General features: G+C 37.5%; 1 protein-coding gene across 17 annotated transcripts in view; it reads right to left on the reverse strand.

Annotated features, from left to right (window-relative positions):
• Nucleotides 1-16,851, reverse strand: part of CTNND2 (catenin delta 2) — a 717,568-nt gene that overhangs the window by 164,437 nt on the left and 536,280 nt on the right. For all 17 annotated transcript variants that reach the window (XR_013544226.1, XR_012086701.2, XM_072998494.2 and 14 more), the window contains one exon: nucleotides 5,434-5,566. Coding sequence is in view for 15 of the 17 variants with exons in the window: in XM_072998494.2 (XP_072854595.2) it covers nucleotides 5,434-5,566 (133 nt within the window). In the remaining 2 variants the exon portion in view is untranslated. The remainder of the gene's footprint in view (nucleotides 1-5,433; nucleotides 5,567-16,851) is intronic.

Raw genomic sequence — 16,851 nt, forward strand, 5'->3', positions numbered from 1 at the left:
TGTCCCACAGAACTTAATGGGAGCCACTGATAAAGGAGCCTTCTGCTTTGTTGCCTCTAATTTCATTTCTTTCATACACCAAGAACAAAGGGAGCAAGTACAATACACATGGGAGGCAAATGTTTGGAAAAGGTTGCACTACTAGAGCAATCGTTCCCAACCTTGGGCCCCAGATTTTCCTGAATTAAAACTCCCAGAAGCCTTCACCACTAGCTGTATTGGCCAGGATTTCTGAGAGTTGTTGTTCAACAACATCTGGGGACCCAAGATTGGGAAGCATTGTACTAGACTGTATCAGAAAGATCATATACAGCATATAGATTTACTTGGAAATGTTTCAGATTTATAAGTGATGTATTTAGTTCATTTACACACAAGTTTCACTCTGACGTATATAGCTTTCTCCTTCGCTTTGAATCATACAAGACTATTGACATACTCTTTTGCATAATCTCATCTGTCCTTTAAGGTAATGATAAAGTGAATCCCTTGGGCCGTATGCAGTGCCCTCTGACCTCCAAACCCCCATAGTCGTTTCCTTTTGAAAAATGTCCCATCATGCCCCTAGAAGCATAGAAGAGGGGTATGATTTGCCATTCCCACTTTATTCCCACTCCACAAGCTTGTTTCAGGACAGAAAAGGGCTTGTTTAGAAACTGAAGTGATTCACCTAGCCTAAAAAAGGCCCAGGAAAGTCAAAACAACATTTAAACGGGGATGTGATTTGTCATTTTGTGGGTAAATATTTTTGAGGGGCCAGAGGGGTTTTGGCACAGCCAGGTGTGGGAGCAAAATGAGTCCTGGATCCTCAAAAACTCCCTACATAGGAAACCAGGGTATCATGCACAGAGTAATCTGATTTTATCATTTCATCCTCCATTTAAATTATATTAAACAAAGATAAGCCCAGTGTGGTTTTCATATACTTGGAATTTATTTATTACACAGTATCTTCAAACCCACTGACTCCTTGCACCGTGTAGTATTGTGCTCCAGTTTAAGAGGACATCATCATGATCCCGAAAGCTCAATTATCATGAGTTGCTTCTTTTCATAACCTGGATTCTGGAAGACATAACCTGCAGAGCATCAGGAACTTGGTGCAGACTCTAGAAAGCTGCATTACTATAAGCTGCTTTTATCTTGATCAAGGAGCAAATGAGTTGCTTCCCACATGATTCAGAAAAGGCCATACAATTGCGTGAATACCATCTTCCCAACTAGCTAATTAACTCTAAGAAGCAAACTACCATATCAAGTCTTGACAAGTTAATGACTCCATCCATCCATTCATCCATCCATCACAAGGTTCTGGTATAAGGTTAAGTGTGTGCTTAATCTTTGCAATAATCTTTATCTTAAGGTCAGTGCCTGTTTTTCTTGAATATCAGTAACAAAACAATACAATTCTGTACTCAACCTCAATTCAAGCACTGAGCAATCAATCATTTGTAAAGCATGCTTTTTCTGGTTATGCCTCAACTAGCAGTATGCTCATTCTAGGGCAATTTTAGGAGGATAGATAAGGCAGTATGGAATTAGCTAAGAATGTCCAACACTGTGTGTGATCTCTTCGCTCTTTAATTTCAGCTGGCACCCTCTAAACTCTGGCAAAGCCCTACTGCTATTTTTAAATGAAAATATTGTTGGCTTTTGGTCAATAATAATAATAATAATAATAATAATAATAATAATAATAATAATAATAATAATAATAATAATAATAGCAGCTTCCACCCAGTCTCCATGTCATGGTTGGAAGGTTTCATTACCTTTCTATATTATCAAGTTTATTTACAGCTTCTACCAGTGGTACAAAGAAAAAGATCAGTTAAAGAAGTGAAAAGATCTAGCTAGCACAATCCCCAATCTGATATTTGGGCCAATTGAGTTACTTTGATCAATAAAGTCTTCTAGACAGCAAGACTAGCTTTTTGCAGCCAAACCCCAAAAGTGTTACTAAGTGTTTTACTATGTTCATAAGTAATTGCCTAAGCATGAGATGGAAAAGGATCCTAATGTTTAATTAATAAATGATGAAATCTTCTTTATGCTGCTATTCATGATTATAAAAACTAACAGGGTATTTGGTATGGAGTTCAAAGCCTTCAACCCAACCTACCTTGGACAGCTTGTGGGGATAAAATGTGAAAACTCAAGTGTATACCAACCGCATCTTGCAGAAAGTGCAGGGTATTCAGATAAATATCATGTATTAGTCATTTCTTAACCCAACCGTGAATATACCATTGAAGTATGATTTCTCTACACATATCTCATTTTAGGCCTAAAGTAAGAATGGAATGATGAAGAATACATTTTCTCTCCCCTGCCCCCTGTCATGGCTGATTTATTTTGGTTCTAAGCAGTTCTGTGTTTGAGGAAGATCCATGCATGACAGTGAATAAAATCATGTGGATATAATACACTCTAATTTGGGGGTCTCTTATCTGGCTCTATACTTCTGTTTTCACTATCAGGAAGTATAAATGGGTGGATTTGTCAACATAGCAGACGACAGAGATAGGACAAGATCACAGGAGAAGTGTGCAACCCAGTCTGTAAGGGGAAAGTGAATGTTTCAAGGTTTGTTTTCAAAGCTACTGTTTAAATTTAAACACACCAAATGAAAGGGGGAAAATCTGGATCTCCTAGTGTAGCCTATCTTAATTGTAACCATAATTTGGTTTTCTTAAATCATTTGTGCATCATCACAAGAGCTGGAAAGGGGGAAAATCAAATCCTTCCCCATGAAATCAACAAAAGCAAACACAAGGAGTATTGCATGGATACATAAATAGTTTTTGACACCTAAGCATCAGCTTCAGGCTTCTACCCAGGACACAATCACCATCTCTACCAAATGTTCTTTTAATATATTAGTATCCATGAATCTAACTTGACAGCAGAAAAGCTATCCAAAGAAGGACAATGTATTCTAAGTTAGAGCTGCCTTCTTCATTGCAAGAGTGGGCTATGAACACTATGCTACTAAAATAACAAGCAATTAAAAATAAATTATAGTGAATTGCAAAAGCGTTTCTGCTACTTATCACAGCAGTCTGTAACATCTTGTTCATGAAGAAAAAGATGATTTGTTTTTGTCTTAGCTGGTCTAAATCTGATTCTAGAGTAGTCAACTGCACTAAGAATTACTCCAATCCTCACATGACTTTAACTACTGTATTACAATTAAAGTCTATTGAATGCAACCCATATTGATCTCAAACAGGACTAAAATGCTCTTAAGCCAAAGCAGTTCAGTTTACCTCTGTGGTGGAAGGGAAGGTTCCCACAAGAGACAAGAATAATGAGGTCACCAAATTCTCATTTAATCTCTGACATGTTGTTTTTAAATTGCTTTGAAATTATTGGTTCATTATAATACTAAGAGTAAATGAGAACAAGCAATTTTTCTGACAGTACAGAACAATGACGAATGTGCCATTGTTATTTATGATCATAAATCTAGTTGCTCTGTTGAACTAAGCAAACATGCTCGCTTGGATGTTTGTGGTACTCACATAAAGTTTATGCCACTTAAAGGTAAAGGTTCCCCTTGACAATTTTTGTCCAGTCGTGTTCGACTCTAGGGGGCAGTGCTCATCTCCCTTTCCAAGCCATAGAGCTAGCGTTTTGTCAGAAGACAATCTTCTGTGGTCACATGGCCAGTGCGACTTAGACACGGAACGCTGTTACCTTCCCACCAAGGTGGTCCCTATTTATCTACCTGCATTTACATGCTTTCGAACCGCTAGATTGGCAGGAGCTAGGACAAGCGACGGGTGCTCACTCCGTCGCGTGGATTCGATCTTACGACTGCTTGGTCTTCTGACCCTGCAGCACAGGCTTCTGCGGTTTAGCCCGCAACGCCACCACGTCCCTATGCGCCACCACGTCCCTATTATGCCACTTGCCTCAGATAATTGCAGCTGACTAATGTGGTACTGGAGTGTAATTTTGTTTGCACTGTTGGGCATGTGACCAGATATGCAACTGAGAGGTGGCCTTGCACCTTGTAAATCAGCCACAATTAGCTGTGGCAAGGTATACAGGTTTTATGGGAACACCAATAAGATTCTGCCTATCAATATACCAAAAGGTTTTACAGGTTTGAATTAGCAAAGAGACAATTATGCATTTGTATAGTTGTTAGCTGCCCTATGACTTTAAATCCAATTATAAATGGCAAGGAGATACAGATTTTGTGAGTAAATGGCATTAATAGTTCTAACTGGATTTCTAGGCTAAATCAATTATTTTAATGAAAGGCTAAGTAGAAAAGGATAGGGTGGAACAGAAATAAGCACATTTCTATTAAGTTATACTTGCTTTAGAAATACGTCTTTTAAAAAGCCTTTTTTTTTAAAAAAAAGTTTTACTTCTTTATCTTTTAGTATTTTTGCTTAAGGATGAACTACATGGTTACCTGTCCTCACAATATATCTCCTTCATCCTCCCTGTCTCTTGGTAGTGAGATCACAAGGACTTGTCCTGTACAAACTCGACTTCCTGGGATGTTGTCCAGATGAAATTTCTCTGAGCACATCAGATCAAAGGCCGAATCTTTTTTGGAGATGTACTTTAGTGTAAAACTACAGAGAGCAAGCCTGAGATCAAGCCTTTATACACTTCACAGAGGAAGAAATGATAAAGGCCCTTCGCTTACTCTAAAATAATAAGAAGAGTTTCATCTCAATTTCCTTTATATATATATTTATCAAAAATTATCGATTTCTGTATAGTTGGATGGAGAGAATCTGAAAGTAAAAAACTTGAATGTTCAAAAAACGAAAGCCAATAGTTTTGTACACCCAAACCCAGGGTTTGAACTGACATGTCTTCAACCACTGCTAATTTAGGGCTGTCAACTCTTCTTTCCAAGAGGCTCTTCCCCCTTTATAATGTACAATGCGGGCAAACACGACATGGTTCTCTCCACACTGATAATAATTGCACCTCCTGAAACAGTGCAGATGGCTACCAGTTTTGTTTCACTTCACTTTTAAACCAAGATATTTTGAAAAGGCAGAATCACACAAATTATCTGAGCCAGTGATATCGCTAGTCATAGCATCATAAAGGAAGGACAAAGTTTATTGCTAAAGGCCTACCAGCACTTTTACTGATAAAAGAAACAGGCATACTCATGTGCAACACAGACAAAATAATACTATACTGGGATTACAATGCATACATGTCTACAGAGGAGACTGGCAAAAACCATTTATTTCCTTACTTGGCCTGGTTCTCTGGAACAGATATATGTTTCTAATATTACTCTTTCCTCTACCATGAAGACCTAACTAAAATCAAATTAAAGAGTTATTAAAATGGTGAAACCACTTCACAAAACAGAAATTTTATGAAACAATCTCAGAAATACAGAAGCAGGCTGGCACAAAAACATCGCTGGGCACAATCATGTCTTACCTCAGCTTTTATCTTATTGTCTCCAAAGCAGAGATGCTGTAAGTAGGCAGCAGCATTGGATTGTACAGAAGGGAACTGATGCTGTAACATTTGGATAACCTCTGGAAGTTCTGGATCTCTCCATCCAAACTCTCTGCATACAAAAACAACCAAGAAAGGATTCAGCAATGGTTGTAATAACTGATAGCAGGATCTGTTGCTGTTGAGGTGTAAGTGGTTTAAGCCAACAGAAAATAAATTGTGGGATTTACTGGTTTCACTGCCAGAATGATCTACCACAGGAAGGTAGGTTTCACTTGATTTGTTTTCTCAGTATTCTATTATTCTAAAATAATAGAAATGAAATGCACTATAGGAAGCCCTGATAAAGATTAAGAAACAACAAAAATAGCAAATTATGCAAAAACACAGGCATGCTTCTCAGTGACACTGAATAGAACCAGTCCTAAGTATTGGATTTACGGTGAGAATGGGTAATGGAGAGAGATAACAGTTCTTTCCACTTTGGTCTTCAGACTTTCACTATGTCTATAAGCATACAAGAACTTTATGCCCTCTCTCTTAATTGGTTTGGAACAATGCAGAGAAAGAGAAACTTGTAGAAAATTTTCTAGTTGGACCAATCACTCAGAATATAATCGTACATAATGTTTTCACATTGGTTGTATCACACTGTATTAGAAGTTATGTGTTTTGTTTTTATTTTATTTTTGGCTCTGCTACATTTTTGTGGAATATCTCCTCTCAGCTACCTCTAAATTCTGGAGTAGGGGAGAGATGTTCCACAAAAATAACATGATGGTTTTGTTTTGGTTCTTCTTCATTTTTGCATTCAAGGAAAAAAAATGGTGTTTTAACATTATGTCTATAAAGGTAGGGTTTAGCATGATTGAAGAAAACGTCTGAAAAAACCGTAATTGGAGAAGATCATGTTTATACAGACAAGAGCATGCTTGTGACCAGATGAAGTGGACCAACTAAGGACAAAATAAACACTATAGAACAACTGAAAAACAAAGAAAACTGCAAAACCCAGACAGATGGTTGATTCAATCCTTATATACACTTCAGGTTTTGAAGCAACACAATTAACTAGTTCTCTGAAACATTCATTTTTAAATTAAAAAGATTGCACCTGTTAAAAAAAGAGAGAAGGAATACCTGAGTGGCAACACTACATTAACCAATCAGGTTGATAAGTATTATACATTATTACCATTTTGACCGTAATAAAGTTTTATCTACTGTATCTATTACCAGAGATGTTATTTCAAGTCAGGCCTTAAAATTTTGAGCAATATGATTTGCTGTGGTTGCTATCTCACGTTGTATTGTCTTTCTGCAGAACAACGGCTACATCCCCTCAACAATAAACCTGACTATGAGCACACACCTTCACTTCTACTTGTTTCTCACTTCAGCACAAGCAGGAAAAATTACTACAAAATAATTACACGTGAAACAGGTCATTCCCAAAACAAGTTAGGATTTGGAAGCCAACCATCGTTTAAAACTGGATTATTTTCCTGGCATGTTTGGGAACAATTGATCATAATTACTGGTGGCTTCCTGGTTAGTTTTTTTCCTATGCTATGCAAAACAAAATGAAACGAAACAAACGACATTCCTCTGTATATTGCTTGTACATATCCTAGTTTGCAATGCCAGGATTTGGGGCTTGGCATTGCTTTCCTAACACAGTTAAGAATTTGATTCAACATGAGTGTTCTCTGAATTGACTCCTTCAATTAAATACAGTCATGCCTCGCTTTACGATTGCCCCGCATTACGATGAAACCGCATTACATAATGTCGGAATGCGAGGCACCACTGTAACTAAATAAGTCAAATGGAGAATATGAAGTAGCAATTCCAACTATTTATGTTTTATTATACCATATTAAAACTGAATAGTACACCACTGTTGCACTTTTCAGCCAGTTATGTCCTACATTCTTTTCTATTTCACAGCAACCTCAACAAATGGAAAGCTCCCATGGATAGAGAAAGCTGTCCTCTTCAGAACACCACCTTTCCTATATAGAGGGCAAGGAAAGGAGAAGCAAAAGGGAGCAGCACTAGCATGATCCCACTTCTTGCTTACTGAGCAAACACTTGAATGGAACACCTGAACATAGCAGTCTACATTCGTGCCCTAACCTTTCTTCTAAGACACCTATAATTGGCTTTTTAGTTTGAGAATTAGTTTGTCATTCTGTAAAGGGAAGATAGTTACAAAGGACACAAATTCATTGCTGAATGGAATGCATGGCTGCCTGTTCCTGGCTGACAGAACTCTAGGCATTTAACCTTAGTGCTATAAGCTAGACATAATAGTGTGTAGCGCTAGGCATAATTTGAAAGCCTTCTGGAAGCAATGAGTTCAGATCTCTGTCAAGCATGGTCTCCCTCTCTTTTCTCTCACTCCTTCCAGCAGATATGCAAGCAAGAACAAAGAGAGGGGTGGGGGTGAGGAGGAGAGGAATTAAAGTGATCAGGGCACCCGTTCATTCACTTAGTCACTCATCCTATATATAAAAAGTACTTGGTAAGTTTTTATGAAGTTGTAAAACCGTAAATGAAATGAAAGAATAATTTTGGCTGCATTCATTGTGGACAATGTATGTGAATTACATGTAGTTTACTTGCTGCTTTTTTTCAGCCATTTGGTACATAAAACGCACACACACACACACACACACACACACACACACACACACACACACACACACACACACTATTAAGCACTATTTTTAGCATGAAAATAAAAACTCAATAATTTACTTCTAAGTTCTTGACTATATCACGCAGAATTGTCTGAGAAGCAAAAGCAAAACTTTTTGTACTGAAACTGTTTCTAGGCACTGGTGGAGGAAAACACTGCCCTGTTAGAGTGGATTTAAAAGAATTAGTATGAAAATTAACAAAGAATGCAGTAGAATTTTTCCCAGTGGGTGGGAATACCACCATGTTTCAAGGTTTGATACAGACTGTGGAGTATGTGTATCCTTTTATGTGTAGTTTGAAAATGACTAAGCGACAATGAATGACTTACTTAAAGTTATAAAAACAGAAAAGTTTAATTAGGATTAAATGCCAAGACACCTCTGGTGAAATGTTCAGATGCTTTTCTCCATCTCAGTCTCACCATACTTGTGCCCTCTAAAAGAAGCTCTGGGAGATTTCCCACTCCTCCAGCACCGATTTTGGGGACTAAAGAGGGAACGTGCAATGGGGATGGATCAGCCAGATTCCACTAGCAGAAGTCCCTGAATGGATTTCAACAATCTCAATATGACAGCCATTTCAAAAATGAATAACAGAAGTTGGTTTCAGGTGTTCTGAAATACTCAATCACGCATCTTTGTAATAATATTTAATTTGTCAGTTTTATTTGCAATATATTATTTGGTGCACATCCATTATTTGTAATATATTATTTGTCAGTATTATTTTAATTTGTCAGTACCATTTATCAGTATTTACATCTCTGGATGGAACACCAGAGCAAGGGGAGATGGGCATATCATAGTATATTATAAAGAAAATACTCTTCCATCGAAGATTGCTATCTGCTTCCAAGGTTTGTAAGCTACATACTAAAACTTCTTCAAATACTAATGGGGGAACAGTATAAAACATCCCCCCTAGCACCTGGAGACACCAAATTTTCAGGGGAGCTTCTCCTGATTATTCTCTACAAGTATTCTAGACAAGTATACAGTGGGGTCTCGACTTACGAACGGCTCGACATTCAAACGTTTCGACTTACGAACCGCTCTCATAGGAATATATGGACTCGACTTACGAACTTAGACTTGAGTTACGAACTCTTTTTTTCCTTTTTTTAAAGCTAAGTCATCTTAGGTTAAAAGGAAAAAAGAAAAAATATCCCCCTCTAGTGGCAGAAGGCGGAATAGCAGCTTCCCATTAGTTTCTATGGACGAAAAGAGCAGATACGGATTAAATGGTTTTCAATGCATTCCTATGGGAAATGCAGATTCGACTTAAGAACTTTTCGACCTGAGAACTGCCTTCCAATATGGATTAAGTTCGTAAGTCGAGACCCCACTGTATTGGAAAACATATTGCACTTTTGAAGCAACTTAAACATGCTGTCCTCTTAATTATTTCTCTTCCAATAAAGAATCACTGGCTGGCAACCAGAGTCTATTCTACAGCACCTTGGATAAGGAAGAAAAATAGTTGAAGCAAAATGCTCTGTATCTGGTAGCTGGAAGTATCAAAAGGAAACAACCTCAGTTCTTTCCTTTCCACTGAGATCTCTCCCTCCTGTTGCATCTGGGAGACAGGCTAAGCATTAGGGATTCAGAAGCTCACAGGGAGAGAAATAACCCCAGCTTGTACCAGTGAATGTAATTAGCACCTCATCCTACATTTTTGAAGAATCTCAACCACTAACTCCATCTCTAAACCAGGCATGGGGAAGAAATCCTAAAGCTGGAGTCCTCCTTGATTAACAGCATTATATCCAAAGGGAGGAAAGTGTAGGCCATTGTTTTCATGGATAAGTTGGAAAGCTGCAGTATTTCTGGCCCTCCTTTCATAACATATACTGTACCCACAATCCTAGAAAAACAACAGCACGCAGTATTTTACATCTCCATGCACTAAACAGGATAATCAATACCAACACTATTTGCGATGGCGAGTAGTAGAATTTTACATTTTTCTTTGTAAAATTAAGAAATAATTTATTCTACCTCTAAGAAATGGAGGACTCTAAAATCCTAAACACTGGTTCTAATCACCCTGAGAAAAACAGATTCGGATTATCCAGTCTTTGCAGTAGCAAGCTGCCACTGAATTAATTTAGGTGAAAAAGAATCTTAAGCAATACAAACCTTTACCAAATATAGTGAATACAACTAAAAATAAAAATACACTACTGTGGCCATAAATAAGCAAAACTGTCAGACTCTGAAGTAGAACATTATCTATCACCTTACATTCATTTCTCTCTCTGTAGTAGTATGCAGGTTTACAGTCAAAATCTGTTCTGAAGAAGGATCTATTCTCCAAGTCTGTACAGCAAAAATCATTTGAGACAAGAGCTCCATCAAACTCTAATGATCAAAAGGGTCCCCTTCATGCCATATAAAGGCTTAGACCTAATTGCTCTTCTTTGGGACTCAGAGCAACAGTTGCCTTATCAAATGAGTGCCAATCATCCTTATCTTCAAATAAGATAAAATTTAAAAAAAGAAAGCTGGGGGGGAAATGAGAGTTTCCTTCATGTATATGCGGGAAAGGAAGAGAACGTAATTAATCTAAGGGCCCAAGTGTCTGAATACTTGACACTTTGTCCACAGATGGGAAAGTTAGTAGAAATGTTTAACAGTTTAATCAACTGATGTAAAGATCACAATCTGATGTTGTTAACCATTTGCCTTAACAATTATTGATTTGCCTTAAACATTCACTCTCTTCTATCAAGTTTCTCATCTTGACTTGTCACTGGGTGTTTCCCCAATGAAAGGACAAGTTAAGTCAGAAGAGGGTTGTGTGCAGTGTGTGACTGACCCTCTGGCCTATCTGAGGCCCACAACATAATCCAGATAAACATAAATTGTGTGCAGAGTCTGTACATTACATGCTAAATGTATCTAACTATTAGATGCTCTCCTTGAATCACAGTGATTCTCCTTGCTGTTTGAAGGCATAAATTTAGCTATTCAATGAGAGCATCACAAAGTTTACACAGAATCAAACTCTCCTTTCAAATCTCTTGATTAATATGGAACGGAATTGGCTGAGTGCTAAAACACTTTGGAGAACACAAAATAGTAATTAAAGGAAACATTTAAAATAATTTGCTTAGAAAATGCTGGAAAGTTAAGGTACAAAGATTTCTCACCTGCTAGCAAAACTGATTGATTTCTTTTTATTTATGTGATTCTCACTTCCTGTTATTTTATTGCACTCTGTTCCCTTTGAAAAGCAGGTATAATCGTCTTAGGCAATACAGACACTGCTATGTGCAATACTGTAGTGCTCTCTGTTTGATCATTTGTCTTCCCAAAGGGAAATTAAATCACTGTAAAATGCAGCCTTCCAATGATTGCTGTTCTATTGCTTTGAATTTAGTACAGAAGAATGACTGCTCTCACCTTCTTATTTATTTGACTGCATTATCACTTTAATGACAGGAAAAAAGCAGGAACTTAATGCAAAAGGGAGGGAGATGGACAAAAGGTCATGACACTTGGGGATCAGTCTTGAAAGATAACAAAGCAGCAAAATTGAGAGTTTAAGAGTTTATTCTTCTTCATACTTTTATTCCAGCATTGTCTGGTCCTGCATAACTGTAGCCAGAACTTCTAACTTTCCTTCACAATTTTTAATATTTTGAATACATTGCCATCACTAAGATGTTCTTCACTTACTGTATGAACACAGCAAATACTGTTACTGAAATAGACTATTTCATAGAGGAACTGGACATACTTTAACAACATATACTCATTCCAAGATTTTTTTGCAGTGCTTTCTTTCTTTATGGTAGTGACTAGAGATGGGCACAAATGAGTAAATGGTGATTAATTTTGATTCATGATTCATCAAGATCAACGAATCACAAATTATGAATTTACGATTTTTTCTGATGAATCAATCAAATTGTTTTTTACTTAAAACCCCTATAAAATGGCCCACCAAGCACCCAGAGACACCACATTTGCAGAGTAGCTTCCGATGACCCTCCTATATGATATCTCCACATTTGATGAAGTATGGGATTCAAACATCTGAGTTATACACCCACAAGGAGCCCCCCTTGAAGTTCTCTCCAGGCATGAAGAAACACCAAAATCACAGAGAAACTTCTACTGATTCTCCTCTACAATCCCTCCAAATTTGGTGAAGATTGGGTTCCATACATCCAAGTTATACACTCACAAAGTGGGCCCTCCCAAGAAAGTGCTCTTTAGCAGCTGACATGGGGAAAGCCAATCTTCAACAAGCTTGGAGGGATGTAGAGGAGAGTCATGGGAAACTTCTCTGTGATTTTGGATTCTCTAGGTACTTGGGGGGAACTTTCCTTGTGGGTGTATAACTTCGCCATTTGACACCCAATCTTCACCAAACATGGAGGCAGTGTCGAGGGGAATCGGAGAAACCATCTCTGCAATTATAGTGTCTCTAGGTGCCCCTAAAAATTAATTGATTTGTATTCATCGGGACATTGATTCCTATGAATATGAATCAATGAATTAGCTATTTTTGAATGAATTTGGTGATTTGTTTTTTAATTCATGCCCATCTCTAGAATGATCAGTATGGAGAACAGTGATACATTGTTCTCTCATCTCCCCTCCTTCTTTCCAGAAATTAGCGCCACCACGTGGAATTTGACAACCAGCTCAAGAGAAACAGAAGGATTTATTTTTCAATACAACACCTAACTAATTTAATGATTTGGATCCAGATTAAGATATTTGAACCTAGACTTCACTGACAGTAACAGGACAATCTAGTTCTACCTAAAGTTACATTATCTTGATCTGGCCTGACATAAACAATTAAAAGAAAATATAGTGATGGATCATTAGTTTAGATTGTGTTCAAACTTTTCTGACAATCTTATGGAACATTAACATGTGGGGTGGTCCTGGCAGTTAAAGACCATAAGCAACATATCTCTGATTAGAAGACATTAGGGACACAAAACAAGGAAGATAGGAAGGATAATTTTGATCCTGTCCTGCTTGTATCTTGCTCATTTACATAGCTACTATTCAACAAGGACTGACAAACTACAGACATTTTCTGCTCTACTGGAAAAGGTAATCATTATGTTTTTGGGAAAATGTATGCCAGACATTCAGTGAAATCACACTCTTTCTTCTTATAGAGTAAATAAACGCATTTGTAAGTCATTATGACAAAATTGTTTCAGGAAAATCCATGGCAAAACCAGATGTTGATAAATTCTCACCATATCTCCCCGTATTTATTCTTATTAAAATATGTTTATATTAATAGACAAATGTATAACATATTATGATTACATATGGTGACAAAAGTAGAAAGGTATTTTACTCTCACAAATGATGGACTTGCAATTAACATATCTAAGATATAATGTCTAGATTTTTAGTATGCAGGTCTAAGAGGTAAAAACTGTAGCATCTGCATGCCATTATGGAAACTTTGTGTCAGGTCAGCAGTATTTTCCTGAGATTTCTGGGGCAAAATTTGACACCAGGGGTCAAGCCCCTGTGATGTCTCAGAGGTGGGGCAAGTAGTAGAAAGGGGTAGCCTTCATCAAACTCATTTTTGACAGGTGCCACACCCCTTTTAGGTGGCCAAGAAGACAATGGTTCATGGGCTAACTGATTGTGGAAATGGCCATGACAGCAATCTAAATAAAAGGGCACAGAATCTGGGTAAAACTTGGCCAAATGGGAAATATAATACCCCAGTGTGTGGGGGTGGTGTGGTGTATTTTTTGGCAGCTTGACAGGTGGCAATAATGCTACTACGTGGTTGGCATTCTTCCCAGGGCTTGCATCCCACAGAACCTTACCAGCACACATGACATTTGAGAGGTTTTTCCCAGGCTGCATGCAGTTTCTGAGGCTTTTGAAAGGCTCATGACCAGCCCACAAAGCTTTTATCATCGTCGTCGTCGTCATAGAACTGACAAGCTGCAAGGGACTCTATGGATCATCAAGCCCATTATATCACTGCCCTTTGTTCTATGCCACAGCTGCCAAGGACAGGCTCATAAAACTATATAAATGTTAGAAGCACGTTAGCATTATCATGTTGAAATAGAGTATTTTGATACCTTAATGTTGAAATATACCTACAAAAGCTTCTTAGCAAAGAGTTTATTTTGTTTGACACAGAAAGTGAAAAGGCTGCTCATACACATACAAACATCAAGGGAGCAAGAGGGGGGAATCATATTTCCAAGAAGCTTCCTGAAAGCAAGGAGAAGTACATAAACCTAAATCCAATTGTTTGTCCCAACTGAAGTAGATCAACTGAATAAATGAAACTTGGTTAAGTGTTGACTTGGCAAGTTCCCACTTATGTACTGTATTAAGTATGTTCTAAACTGGGACTCAAAATTGAATTTAGGCCTGATATCTCTGACAACCTAAATGAATAAGGTTATAAGCAGGCATAAGCACAATCAGCCCTAGTTGTTAAATTGTTTTTGAAGTCTTATTTAATTGTTTTTTTAAAAAAAGCTCTTTTATTTCATACAGCAGGCTTACAACTAAGCTGTTTATTCTAACATTATAATGCATGAGACAGAAATCTGATCTTTAAAAACAGTATTTTTGAAGTTATTTATAATTAGGGATAATATCTTTGCATACCAAACAGGCACAATGCACAAAATAAATATTATCAATTTGGTACAGTTCCTCTTTCTATTTAGAAGTCAAATGGAAACACGCTGTTTTTCTTCAAGGTCCATGAACCTCCATTTATGCAGCAAGCAATTAAATCAGAAAAGCCTTGCGACTAGCAGTATTAGAAGAAACTAGAAAGAAATGCCTAGAAAAGACTGTCAAAGCTGTCTAATCAGTTAACAGAATTCCCTAAAAACAGCAGATATAAGATATTACAACAAGATCCAGACACTAATAAAAATGAGGAAGAAAAGTGCAATGATGAAAGTGAAGCAAGTTAAACAAGATCTTCATGGGCAGATTCTCACATCATCTGTCCATCAGCAAGATGACCTGTGAAGAGCTTTCCAGGAGAAAAATGGTTCTATAGGTTTGGCACTTATGAAACGCAAGTAGCAGGGATTAAAATGGCCATATGGCTTGAAGTTTCATTTGCAAAGTCCAGGTCAAAGACAATGCATGGTTCTATCTGCACTGTAGTGAGACAGAACCACAGGATTTCTGAAGCTTTAGTACAGAATGATACTCTTGCTGAAGCTTCTTTACAAACCAAATTCTGTGCAACATTTTAATGCCACCAAAAATGTGAATGAAGACACTAATCTCCCTTGTTCAACATTTCAATTTCATATTTTTATTTTTCTCTCTCTCTCAGAATCTTTTAAAAATATTTCTGTCATGTCTAAATTTGCTCAAGCAGAAGTGAGAACAACATCAATACCCAATTTTTCTTAATTCTCGTGGATGCTTGAAGAACACTTGGAGCACAAACAAAATGCAGGAGGGACTTGAGAGGAAGTCTGATGAGCACAGCATCTGAGCACAACTCATGCTTCACTAAGTAATCATGCTTGCTGTGGATTTAGTTGTACATCTATTTCTCATACTAAATACAACAAGCAATGCACAAATGAAGTACAACCCAGCTAATGTTAGATGTTTAAAAGGGCTGTTTTTCTCATTTTATATAGCAGGCATAGTTTCAGCTATGTATATCTATGATACACATCAATGGGGAAGATGTGTAACATCTTAAGATCTAAAGGTGATTGTACTACAGATCTGTGCCACAAAGGTACCGTATAACAAAGCACTGCCCTCTAATGTGTCTCCATTCCTTTTGACAAAATGGTACAATATATGTTAGTCAAAATTAACGTAAGTATGTTCATGTCAAAGGAACTGCTCCAGGTAGTAGAGTACAGTACACTGGATTTAGCCCATTGCCACTGTCAGTCTTCTAAGTATGCCATGGTTTTCTTCATATTTGAAAGATGAGCTTACATTTCTTGAGTATTTTGTTCAACAATTAACAGAACAGTAAACGCAAATGGGATTTTAACAGAATCCCAGTAGAATCCCAGTGTTGACATGTTAAAAGCATAGAAGGCAACATATTCCACCAATGGATATTTTATAGTCTAAAGGGGAAAGCAACAGTATGTCAGCGCAAATATTAATTTAAATCCAAGGAACAATATCCTCATGCTGTTGTTGAGTTTCAGAACAAATCCAGAAAGTGCATCAGCCAATTGTGGAAATCAACAAAAAATGATCAAACATATGCTTTCATATGCTGAAATCACTGCAGATGTCAACTGAGCGTGTGCAAGGCCAATTTGGGCAACACCAACGTACCCTCTAATTTTCAGCTCTGCTGGGCGGAGCTCTCTCTCTCTCTCTCTCAGCATTGCCCCAGCATGCATGCAACCCCCCACCCCCCAGTGTGCTGGGTTTTGTCATGACCAGAACCTCAAGCAGTCATTTGTCATGTGAACACACGTGCATGCCCAACTTAGCAGGAATCTTGGGCAACACAAATTAGAATTATAATTTGCTGAGTCTTGAACCACAACAGAAATGGTAGAAATGAATGAGAAATAGGCATAACATGGAAAATAAGAGGGATAAACGTCTCTGTGTATTACCATATTCTTCTCATATCCTTGCTCTTAAATATATATTAAGCTTGAACAATACTCCAGTAAAAGGTGATCAATGGGGTATGTAATGTTGGTCAAGTAGATAT

This window comes from Pogona vitticeps, chromosome 4, assembly GCF_051106095.1.
Source record: "Pogona vitticeps strain Pit_001003342236 chromosome 4, PviZW2.1, whole genome shotgun sequence".
Taxonomy (NCBI): Eukaryota; Metazoa; Chordata; class Lepidosauria; order Squamata; family Agamidae; genus Pogona; species Pogona vitticeps.